General features: G+C 41.5%; 1 protein-coding gene across 15 annotated transcripts in view; it reads left to right on the forward strand.

Moving 5' to 3' along the window:
- LOC129834401 (tight junction protein ZO-1-like) overlaps positions 1-13,151 on the forward strand; it is a 154,064-nt gene that overhangs the window by 135,088 nt on the left and 5,825 nt on the right. For 13 of the 15 annotated variants that reach the window (XM_055899337.1, XM_055899334.1, XM_055899342.1 and 10 more), the window contains 4 exons: positions 3,898-4,116; positions 9,997-10,106; positions 10,231-10,618; positions 10,947-11,164. In XM_055899337.1, the coding sequence (XP_055755312.1) occupies positions 3,898-4,116; positions 9,997-10,106; positions 10,231-10,618; positions 10,947-11,164 (935 nt within the window). The remainder of the gene's footprint in view (positions 1-3,897; positions 4,117-9,996; positions 10,107-10,230; positions 10,619-10,946; positions 11,165-13,151) is intronic. The other 2 variants (XM_055899336.1, XM_055899340.1) reach the window with 1 other exon arrangement.

The following is a 13,151-nucleotide window of genomic DNA, read 5'->3' on the forward strand; positions in this document are numbered from 1 at the left end:
TTTGTGTACCTCCAACCAAATATTCGGGCTACCCAAGAGGAAACGCCGGAGAAAAGGAGGCAGGAGAGTGGCCGTCCTGGCGAGCCGAAGGAAAACCAGCCACCAGTTCCCTTCATTCTATTGGCCACTTGATAATAAGATGCATGACCTCTGATCGCAGATTTGCGATCAGCGGGACTCTCGTAACTGCAATATCCTCTGTTTTTCTGGAACATGGCTTTCAGACAAGATACTTCATGGATTCTCCATTCACCGAGCGGACAGGATATCGGATTCAGGGAAATCCAGAGTGGGAGGGTTAAGTCTCTTCATCAGCAGCAAATGTTGTGCAGACTCTAGCGCAGTGGAAGGAAGTTTCGTCCTATTGTTCACGTCTTGAAATACCTGATGGTCAAATGCTGACCTTTTTACCTCCCGAGAGACTTTTCATCTGTTATTGTGACTGGTGTATATATTCCACATCAGGACAACAACAACAAACTGTCACTTGATGAACTGTACGAGGCTATAAAGAAGCAGGAAACCATGCACCCAGATGCTGCTTTTCTTGTTTCCGTTGATTTTAATTCCGCGCCACTCCTGCTTCCTGTTTACAAACAAAAGCTCAAACAGGAAGGAAGACCCATGATGTGCTCCATAGAAAATGGTCTACCGGAGCAGAAGCTATTCTACAGGACTGCTTTGCTAGCGCTGACTGGAATATGTTAATCAGGAAATGCATTGCTGACATCGTCCCCACAGTGAAGGTTTGCTGCTTCCCCAAACTAAAGCCCTGATATAACACTGAGGTGCGTGCTAAGCTAAAAGACAAAGCTACTGCTCACAGGGCTATGGCTGAGGACACGAATGCGTAGAAGAAGTCCCGCTACGACCTCTGCAGAGCTATCGAACAAGCAAAAGGGTAAGATCTGAACAAGGTGGAATCCTATTATACCGGTTACAGTACATTTTGGACTACAAAGGAAGCCCTAGCCGTGATCTGCCTAACGATGTCTCTCTACCAGACAATCTCAATGCCTTTTATATATGCCTCGACAAAAACAACACAGAGCCCAGCATGAGGGCCCCCGTTGAGCCAGAGGACTGGGTGAACTCTTTCTGAGGCTGACATGAGTAAGGTTTTTAAGTGGGTCAAAACTCGTAAGGCCGCAGGGCCAGACGGTATTCCAGGGTGTGTCCTCGGGGCACGTGCAGAAAAGCTGGCAGGTGTCTTCAGACATTTTCAACCTCTCCTTGTCCCAGTCTGTAATCCCCACGTTTCAAGCTGACTACCATCATTCCTGTTCATCAAAACTCTAAGGCATCCTGCCACATTAACTACCGTCCTGTAGCACTCACATCATGCTAACATGACCCCTGTGACCCTGGAGCCAGGCACACATGAACTCCATCATCCCAGATAGCCTGGACCCACTTCAATTTGCACACCACCCCAACAGATCCATAGATGACGCAATATCAATTGCACGCCACACTGCCCTTTCCCACCTGGACAAAAGGAACACCTATGTGAGAATGCTGTTCATTGACTATAGCTCAGCGTTCAACACCATAGTGCCCACAAATTTGGTCACCAAGCTCGGGACCCTGGGATGGAACACCTTCCTCTGTAACTGGATCCTGGTCTTCCTGATGGTCGACCCCAGGTGGTAAGAGTAGGCAACAACACCTCCGTCACGCTGACCCTACAACAACGGGGCCCCCACGGGTGTGTGGTTAGCCTCCTCTACTCCCAGTTCACCCACGACTGCGGCCACGCACGACTTCAACTCCATCAAGTTTGCTGATGACACGTGGTGATAGGCCTGATCACAAATGATGATGATAAGACGGGAGGAGGTCAGAGACCTCGCAGTGTGGTGCCAGGACAACAACCTCTCCCTCAACGTCAGCAAGACCAACAAGCTGATTTTGGACTACAGGAAACAGGGGAGGGTGCACACCATCATCCACATCGACGGGGCCGCAGTGCAGGGTCAAGAGCTTCAAGTTCCTCTGTGTCCACATCACTGAGGACTTAACATGGGCCTCTCACACCAGCACAATTGTGAAGAAGGCACGGCAGTGCCTCTTATCCCTCAGGAGGCTGAAACGATTTGGCATGGCCCCTCAGATCCGTAGGAACTTTTACAGCTGCACCATCAAGAGCATTCTGACTGGTTGTATCACCGTCTGGTATGGCAACTGCACCGCCCTCGACCTGAAAGCCCTACATAGGGAGATGAGGACGTCCCAACGCATCACTGGGGGTGAGCTCCCAGCCATTCAGGACGTACATTCCAGGGTGTGTCTGAGAACTGTTCTCCATACTCCCGTCCGGCAGGTGGTACAGTTGCATCAAGGCTCAGACCAACAGAATCCTAAACCATGGGTTCTCAAAGATTTTGGGGCCGGGTACCCCGTTTGTGATAGCAAATTCATCAGGGACCTCCTCATAATCAGAACACAACTTGAGTTAAATAAAAATAGCATTTATGGAGTTTTACCATGACTTTGTGTCCATGGCCGGACTAGCCAAATCTTGGGCCGTGGGAAGGAACATTTTAAGGACTCGCCACTTGGCATTGGAGAGAAAACATTTCAGTTTTCAAGCAAATGTCCTGCAATTCTACACATTTTGTCATGGAGTAGAGAAATGTTTTGTTGTGACTATAAAGCTAATATCCTGCAATTCAACCAATTTTGCAATGCGGCAGAGAGAACCGTGCCATTTTAAAGCTTAAAGTAACTGTCCAGTATTTCAAGATTTTTATATAATATTATCTATAATTAATAATTACAATATGAGTGAGATAATTACAATTTTTGGAAGGAAAACTATGTTAAAAAGCAGCTTTTCTATGTTGGAATAGTGTGGGCATACCCTAGGGGAGAACGACTGCCCCCTCTCATTGAAGCCACGGAAATTCAAGGCCGACCGCAGTATTGCAGGCATTGTTTGCAGAAAACAGGATCCCTCATTATAGTGAATTTAACTTTTTGTAAATAAAATAAAATATTGAAGACGATGGTACAAATAATAGCTTCTAATACACCAGATGTATGTCCTTGAACCCATTATTTTAAAATTGCATTTTTATTTTCTCCAATTTAAACTTTGTCCACAAATATGAGTATAGGATGAGTCAACAATATTATTTGAGTGAGTGAGTGAGTGAGTGAGTGAGTGAGTGAGTGAGTGAGTGAGTGAGTGAGTGAGTGAGTGAGTGCATCCATTTATCCTTCATCCTTCTACTGATCACTATTACACCTGTTTACATGACACTTGCACACTCACATTAACATACACACGCACACACCCACCACTTATGCTGCTGCCGTACTGCTTACTGTTATTATTATTTATCCTGCTACCATTCCTAATCCGTGACTAGATATACATATCTACCTCAAATACTCCAGTATCCCTGCACATTCTACATGTACCCTGTATATGGCTCCCTGTCTTATTTATTGTGTATTCTTGTGTATTCTTCTTGTGTATTCTTATGTATTTTTTTTGTATTTTGTTATTAGTTATATGAATACTGCACTGTTGGGTAGGGCTTGCAAGTTAAGCATTGTACTGATGTAAAACAATGCCGCTGCCTCTCTCTGGCGCTGCTGTTTGCTGCTCTTGGTCTTGGAGCGCCCCTCGGTGGACACTAAGAGAAACTACCTTCCAACTCTGCACACACTGATGCAGTAATATACTATACGCATGTTGCAGAGGCTGTCCCGTACACATGTTTATCATTGAAGCACTGATGCTTTCATTGTAGTTCTGTCTGATTTGTTATATGGTAAATTGTAGTGATTTAGAGATCGGAACAAACACACCACAATATATTTTAGAGGAATTTCTTTGTGTGGTTTGTTATTTTAATTGGCTCACCCCTTCTTTATATCTCTCCTCAGAGTCCCTGAGCCTCAGAAGCCCCGGGAGGTGTCCGATGATGACATAGTGCGCTCTAACCACTATAACCCAGATGAAGACGAGGAGTACTATAGGAAACAGCTGTCCTACTTTGACCGGCGAAGCTTAGACGCAGGCAAGGCCCCTCCTCAGACAACACCTGTCATCGCAACCAAACCTGCTGCTCTACCACAAGCACATCCCGGATACAACTACCCCAGGTAACTCACTCCCACGTGTCACTCTCTCTGGGATATGTGGTAGGAAATCATGTCACTGTGGTGGGAGACGGTGTATGTGAGTAGAGCGGAGCGTTTTGATTGGAGCGTGGGCCTTCTCACCCGCTCCAGTAGCGCTCACTTCACGAGCTCAGGGCCCAGCATGCATTTTTTGTCTACTTGTCCACTGCTGTAGCCCCTTGCTTTAGCTACTGTCATATAATATGCTAAATATTTTCATAAAGCATGATGGTGTACTTACTAAGTGGACATGCTAACAGAGAGGAACGAGGTGGGTAGCTAGCTTAGTGTGTCACTGTAGCAAAGTATTTATAAACTAAAAATCAGATATCTTAAAAGTTTCATACATTTTCGATTCTATTATCTATACAATGGGCCATCATTAATTTTTGCCCAATAGGCCTGGCATATTACCTCTTCCAAGGAGCTTTCTGTTTTGATAGGGTTATTTTACCTACAATCCTTTAGGCTTACCTACAGAAAAAAGAAAACGATGCATCCTTGCCCAGAGTGTTTAGGGGGATGTTTAGCATCACCAGTGGCTCTGCAAGCTCTGAGACGGTCCTCTCCACTACTGGTCTGCTCTCCAGACACCATCACATGAGCCTGAAGCCACAGACTCTGGCCAAACTCATGTTTCTAAAAAATGTATTCAAAGGCACTGTAGATGGAGATTAATAAGGCATTTTTTATTTTACATTTTAACCTTTATTTAACTAGACAAGTCAGTTAAGAACAAATTCTTATTTACAATGACAGCCTACTGGGGAACAGTGGGTTAACTGCCTTCTTCAGGGGCAGAATGACAGATTTTTACCTTGTCAGCTTGGGGATTCGATCTTGCAACCTTTCGGTTACTAGTCCAACGCTCTAACCATTAGGCTACCTATGCAATAGACTAGAAACATGATTTTAGTAAAGGCTGATTTGTAATTCATATATACAGAAAAAAACGGTACACTACACTTCCTATTCATATCTAACTCCCTTCATCTGTATTAATCTGAGGAGGTTCTCCCAGCCATGTGAAAGATTGAAAACAAGGCAGCAAGGTTTTTGTCACCAGAGCGGTTTAGAGCATATTACTATTTGCCTGTGAATAACCAGACCTTCATACAAACTTGCTATGCTGAATTCTTGACGCACAATCGAAGGTGCTGCCGTATCCTGCCAGCACGCCCACAAGGGAGCCACTCAGGTGGAGAATGACGCGAGCAAGGAGATGGGAGTAACACTCCAGGCTATTTGCTCTGAGCCCGGCATAATAATGTAATGAAACAAGCAGGGAGCAGGTTTCGAACTCTCAACATTCTATCCCAAAGTCCAGCACGCTATCGACTGTGCCCGAATGTATAACTTGGGGTTGGGGCCGATTGTGGCTAAAAACACTTCATCAATTGGAATCTTTAACATGTGGAAAAAGTAATTATTGTTAGTTTTTCACAAGCGTAGCAGGATGGGCTATTAGCTGAACAATAGACTATTAAACCTTAACTAAAGAATTGTCTAATAGCCGAGCAAGATGTGAACCCACCCCTCACAACTTGCAACAAATCATTTCGATCTACCTAGCCAAATCTACCTACACACGGTTAATGTTATGAAAAAAGATATATATAATATATTGGTCATGACTCCCGAGTAGCGCAGCGGTCTAAGGCACTGCATCTCCGTGCAAGAGGCATTACTACAGTCCCTGGTTCAAAATACAGGCTGTATCACATCCGACCGTGATTGGGAGTGCCATAGGGCGGCGCACAATTGGCCCAGTGTCATCCGAGTTTGGCTGGGGTAGGCCGGGATTGTAAATAAGAATTTGTTCTTACCTGACTTGTCTAGTTAAATTTACAAAACAACTGGCGGCAACCGCAGCGCAATCAATAGGAGGTGAACAGTGGCTGGTGCTGAAAATATAGCTTACTTGTTAGGCAAGTGTTGCACACCAACAGATGGAGAAAACCTACACCAGTCGAGCAATTCATTTAAAACATTATCTTAATTTTAATTTCACTTTACAAACAACAAGAGGGCTTAATTGGAGTCTTTCTTCATAGCCTAGACCTATATAAAATAACATAACTGGCTATGAGGCTTAATTAAATAAAGAGAAAAAAATACATTAAAATGCGGATGTTTATTTAAACTACATTTTAGTCACACTTCCACCCAGCTCCGCGACCACAGGTAAAACCTTGCTGAGATGATCAATGTATTTGTTGCATTGTTGTATCGTCAATTTCTCTAGCCAAAACATCTTGATGGCCTTGACCAGTTCATCTTTGCTTGGCAGAGTTACAGATTAATGTTTTCAGTTGATGCCAAACAAGTTCGATCAAGTTTAAATCAGGAGACCTACCTACATGTAGAGATGAAAAAAATATTTTGAGATATACTGTAGGCCTACCGTAGGTGTTGTAGGTTTGATTTTACTTTTAATTTACTACATAAAAGTCTACTTACTCTGCTGGCGTCTTGACCCAGTTTATGCCCTCATTTGCAATGCAAACCCGGGCACTTTCCCATGTTTACTACAGTATGTACTATAGGCTATGTTTACTTGTCAGACTGCACAGTAGCCTAATAAACAAATGCAGGTGGCTTATATCTTCTAAATGCTTTATTATCCAAATGTAAAAGAAAATACTGTACATTAGTGTATTTCTTCATCAGCATCTTTATGCTTTCGTTAATAAAATGATGATAAAAATACTCTTTCAAAATGCTGATATTTATTTAGTTATGGATCCATAACGAATTACTATGGGAATACATATCACTGAATTACAGAAATATTGGAACAAAGTTGTCTAATGAAGGTAAACAAATTGTTGCTTACTGGCAAATACTCTTTCAAACACACTGTCACGTTGTACAGCGCCATTATGGCTATTAGCAGGGCAATATTTTGGCCTTTATAGATATTATTTTGGCCTTTATTCAGATTACCATCGCTCAGTGTCATTTAAAAAAAACTAAATCATCTCCAAAATATCGTTATATATATATATATATATATATATATATATATATGTATATATATATAGCCTTCCCGCTGTGGACGTCTATTTCAGCACCGTTTCGCGCTGCTCGGCGACAAGCATGGAGAAACGAAAATGTTCAATTATATTCCATGATATTCTTAAGATATATATGTTGACTGAATATAAGCAAGTGATGTCTGCTAAATAATCAAGTTAGGTTTCTCCAGAAATAAATCATTCTAAATATCAAACTGGCTTTATTTACAAATTAGTGAGAATGTCTCACCCCATGTTCAAGAAATGCCTTTTTCTTGCACACTCTAGGTTAAACGAAAACAAAATCTCCAAAATATTGTTATTTTTTTAATTATTTATTAATTAATTTAGAATTATATAAAAGTCCCTTAGGATCTGTGAGAAAATCTGAGAATATCTCACGGAAAATGCCCCTTAGATATTAATTTAGAATCCAATAAATGTAATTATTGGCGGGAGAGTCACCTTATATTTTTCGATATACTGTAGGCCTACCATAGGCAAAATGAGTCTCACTAGTGTTGAGTAATGTGCTGTTAAAAGTGGTGTAGGTCTCATTTATTTTAAGAGCATAATGAAGTTACAAGCAATAGGATTTGAGCAAAAGCCTACAACTTTTTTAGCACCGTTTCATGCCGCTCTCAAACAAGGATGGGGACTGGTCTTGATAAATCAATTAGATTTTTATTTTCACTTAATCTCCATTTGGGTATTGGCTAGACTAGAATTAGAAAATTAGGGTGCAGAAATGTTATGCTCTTAGTGTAAGCTTTATTTAACTAGGCAAGTCAGTTAAGAACAAATTCTTATTTACAAGGATAGCCTACTCCTTCACCTCCGTTGGGGAATTGAACCCCGGTCTCCCGCGTGCCCTGCCCGCACGACACAGGGATTCTTTAGATAAATAGCCCATTATTGTACTGCCGACCGTCACGTTGTACAGCACCATATTTTCAGTTTCATCCTAACGGAAACCCAGTGTTTTTCTTGGAATAGAAACACCATAATATTCATCAAATTAATTAAGCAAGTACAAGTCAAAAGTTTGGACACACCAACTCATTCCAGGATCTTTCTTTATTTTTACTGTTTTCTACATTGTAGAATAATTGTGACGACATCACAACTATGAAATAACACATATGGAATCAGTTAAGAACAAATTCTTATTTACAAGGACAGCCTACTTCCTCCCCATTGGGGAATTAAACCCCGGTCTCCCACGTACCCGCTTTCTCTAGTACAGACTTGGCATGCTCTCCCTTATGCAAGGAATTAGGCACTTTCCCATGTTTACTACAGTATGTATTGTAGGCTATGTTTACTTGTCAGACTGCACAGTAGCCTGACAAGTAAACAAATGCAGGTGGCTTATATCTTCAAAATGCTTTATTATCCAAATGTAGAAGCATATACTGTACCGTACTGTGTTTCTTCATCAGCATCTTTATGCTTTCATTAATAAAATTACGATAAAAATACTCTTTCAAAATGCAGATGTTGATTTAGTTATGGATCCATAATGAATTACTATGTGAATAAATATCACTGATTTACAGAAATATTGGAACAAAGTTGTCTAATGAAGGCAAACAATTTAGAATCCTCCAATCCTGTAGCCTACTCCCGGCCGTCACGTTGTACAGCGCCATATTTTCCATTCCATCCTAACGGAAACCCTGGGAGTTTCATTTTTCTCGGAATAGAAACACCATAATATTAATCAGATTAATTAAGCCAAATTTCTTAAAATCAATCCCATATGCTATGTTATTACAAAAAAGTTTTAAATTCTCTGGTAATGCCAATTTGGAAGACTATCAAATGCTTCTCAAAGATGCCCTCTGGTGGTCAAACTAGCACTAACTTGCATTAACAGAAAAAATGTATGACAATTAAATAACGTGCCACAGAATGCTGCAGCAGCCTGCAAGGTGTACTGCAGTATAACCAACTTTTAAAGGAGGAACCACTGTGGCTACATACACACACTACTCCTGGGGTCTAAAGCTAGACTAGAGAATATCTCTCAGCAACACACACTACCGCCACCGGAACTTTTGTTTCACCCTGCCATGGAAATGGTCCTCTTATAGTTGAAAAGAACAGAGTTGGTGGTTGGCCCATGCTGACAAATGAAAAACAAATTTTTGAAGGCAAGCTGTGTTTTGTTATCCTCCTGGGCGACAGTAGAAGGGTTACTTTGATGTACCACACTGTGTGCATTCTCCGCCTCAGTCACAGACCATGCCAAAGATATAAGATTAAGTGGGAAGGGAAAAATACTATCACAGTATTCTTTTATTCTGAATTTCTTTCAACTATCAACAATGGGTTTCATTGTTCTTACAATGTGTTTTACCACTGTAAAACTTCCCTCAAGAGACGTTCAGGCTACTTTGGATGTCAAAGCTGCAATGTATGCATCAGTATTTGCCCCATTTTGTAATTAGCTAATTAACAAAACCATTCACTTGTAACTGCTACAAAATGATCAATTGCACTGTAACATCTTATTGGCACTAGTAGTGGAAAGCATATTTTAAAGTGTGTTTTGGAGAAGCAATCTGTGTAAATGAATACAGTCAATTAACTAGATGGAGCCACTGTGTTTTATTAAAACTAACAAGACTCGCTGAACTGCAGTAATTTAACCTTCCTCTTGAGGATACATGGCATGTCACTGTTTAGGTCTAGATTTTTGAAGTAGTATGCGTGACAAACTGTGATGCATTATTTAAAATCAGTTATTCTAACCCTGGCCTGAATTCTTCTTTACCTTAAACCCATATGTTTGTGCCATCATTGTGACATTGGTTGAATGTGCTCTTGTGTTTTTTTACAGGGCAGAGTCAGTGGAGAAGGTCAGTCCTGTGGAGAGGAGATATGAACCTGTTCCCCAGGTTACCCCTGCTGCCCCACCTGCCATACTGCCCAAACCCACCTCACCTGAGGGTAAGCACTATTGTATAGGACACACACTAGTCTAGTTCTAGATGCAGTATTTTTTATCTAGAAATATAATACTCACACACACTCATAGTGACTCACTTACCAGATCCCCATGATTCTCCCAAAGCAGACACAGTCACGACCAACTACCTGCCCCAGAAGAGTTACCCTGAGAAGTCTCCAGTGAACGGTACGGCAATGAAGGACCAGCCCAAGGCCCCGGCCAATACCAGCTACAACCGCTACGTCCCCAAGCCCTACACCAACTCCGCCAAGCCCTTTGAGAGGAAGTTTGACAGCCCCAAGTTCAACCACAACCTGCTGCCCAACAACAAAACAGACCTGGCCCCAGCCATCAAGGCCCCAGCCAACAGCACAGCCCCAGTCAAGCCCCAGATCTCCCCCCAGCCTACAGACCTGGACTCTGGCATGGACACCTTCACACGCACCATGGACAACAGGTCCAAGTACCAGCACAACAACATCAACGCTGTGCCCAAGGCCATCCCTGTCAGGTGAGAAGATTCAACATCACCCCTAGAGGGGTAACCTACCCACTGGCTGAACGATACTGGGTTCAGTTATAATATATTGATTATAGTGTTATCGCCTCGCTTCATGTATTATGGAAGAAACACACCAGGAGTGAGGAGTGTTTCTGTGCATGGCTAGAGAAAAGAAAGCATGCAAAGTCACATGGTCATGTTTCTTACAGTTCTATAGTTGACACATTGAATGATACCAATGCCTTTGCCTGTCCAGAATGTGTCACAAATGTTTGAGGCGGGCTCTAACTGGCTCTATGTTCTGGTATCTGACTGTGACAACTCTCTCCCCCTGTAGCCCCAGTGCTCTGGAGGATGATGATGAGGATGAAGGTCACACGGTGGTGGCCACGGCCCGGGGGGTCTTCAACTGTAATGGAGGGGTGCTGAGCTCCATCGAGACGGGTGTCAGCATCATCATCCCACAGGGGGCCATTCCCGAGGGCGTAGAACAGGAGATCTACTTCAAAGTCTGCCGGGACAACAGCATCCTGCCCCCCCTGGACAAGGAGAAAGGTCAGACATGGGTTCATGGTACACGGGAGTTAGAAGATTTCACATGGGGTCATTCGCCAAGCTTTATTCTAGTCTTAAGATATTCTATTCCTCAGTTTTAAGTGTTTTTAGTTACCTTAATTGCTGGCTTTACAGTGGATATTATAAGTATTGGATTCTTGGATTTTTGTTCACATTTTGTTGCGTTACAAGGTGGGATTGAAATAGATTTCATAGATTTTTTTTTTGTCATTGATCTACACAAAATACTCCATAATGTCAAAGTGAAAAGAAAATTCTACAAGTTTTTACAAATGAATAAAAATTTATTAACACAAATATAGTCATTGCATAAGTATTCATCCCCTTTGTTATAGCAAGCCTAAATTAGTTCAGGAGTAAAATACTGCTTAACAAATCACATAATAACTTGCATGGACTCACTCTGTGTGAAAATAATAGGTGCTGACATTATTTTTTTAATGACTACCATTTCCTCTTTCCCCCATACATACAACATCTGTAAGGTCCCTTAGTAAAGTATTGAATTCCAATCACAGAGTCAACTACAAAGACCAGGGAGCTTTTCGAAAGCCTCATGGAGAAGGGCAGTGATTGGTAGATGGGTAACAATAACAAATCAGACATTGAATATCTCTTTAAGCATGGTCAAGCTAATAATTATGCTTTGGATGATGTATTAAACCACCTAGACACATCAAAGATGCAAGCTGTGTTTAGAATACTCATACTAACTGTACTATTGTGACGTAAATTGAGTATGTAGTATGCTTATTGGTCATAGTATGGATATAGTTAGTATGCCAAAAGTTCCCGGATGTTGTACAAAATGCGAAGTATACAAGCAGTGGACACTTTACATGCATTTAGAGCACATAATGCAATTCTTCAGAAAATGGGCGTGGCTTCACAACGTTTCCAGATTTGAAGAAAATGGCTGAAAATATGCAGCCGTAGTCTGACGAGAGCGGATACAAATTCATTGCTTTAACTAATTATGACAAATGTTAGGAACATGTTGAGCAATGTAATAAAGTAATGACTTTTCAAGTAAGTTACGTTACACATTATGTTTGCTGACAATTTGTTAGCTTCGCTAACCTTACGAACCGCATAGCATATCATTACAGCAGTATGTACCGGTATATTAGCTAGCTACTAGTTGGCTACTAATACATTGTCAAACTTGGCAGTATAACTAACTATATGCTATCTAACTAACTAACCAACGTTTATTGACTTGATTATTCACGTCATGCTTACCTAAGTGGTATAGTCATTGTGCATTCTCAATGGACATTAATTCTGGTTATCTACTCCGATTTCAGAGCACTCTCGTCTGAGTGTGCTAGAGCGCAGAATAAAGGATGAATTTACAAATGCTCAACACCCGTTGAATATGACCGGTTGCAGAAAATATTGGCAAAAAAGCGGAAATAAATTGTTGCCAGCAGCACAGTTAAAGTCACCAATGCTATGGATAACATTTAAAACAGCCTAATCAGCTCTGCTAGGGAGAGTAAAATGTTCAGAGTGAGGTGTTCTCTCATTTGTGTCTGAAAGTATCTAGCTAGTTAGCTTGGGTGCTTGTCTGCCGTTTGTGAGGTCAGAACTCTCTGATCAACCCTACTCCTCGGCCAGAGTGTTCAGTGTGCGAAAGACAATCTGACAAAACTCTGAATTTACGAACGCCCAGAGCGCACTCTGGCACTCCAGATTGAATTTACAAACACACCCGAAATTGTAAGATGTCTAGCTAGTCATTTGTTATGCTAACAAGCTAGCAAGAGGTTGCAAATCAAATCAAATTTTATTGGTCACATACACGTGTTTAGCAGATGTTGTTGCGGGTGAATCGAAATGCTTGTGTTTCTAGCTCCAACAGTGCAGTAATAGCTAACAAATAATATCTAACAATTTCACAACAATACACACAAATCTAAGTAAAGGAATGGAATTAAGAATATATAAATATTTTGATGAACAA

This window comes from Salvelinus fontinalis, chromosome 35 (genome assembly GCF_029448725.1).
Source record: "Salvelinus fontinalis isolate EN_2023a chromosome 35, ASM2944872v1, whole genome shotgun sequence".
NCBI lineage: Eukaryota > Metazoa > Chordata > Actinopteri > Salmoniformes > Salmonidae > Salvelinus > Salvelinus fontinalis.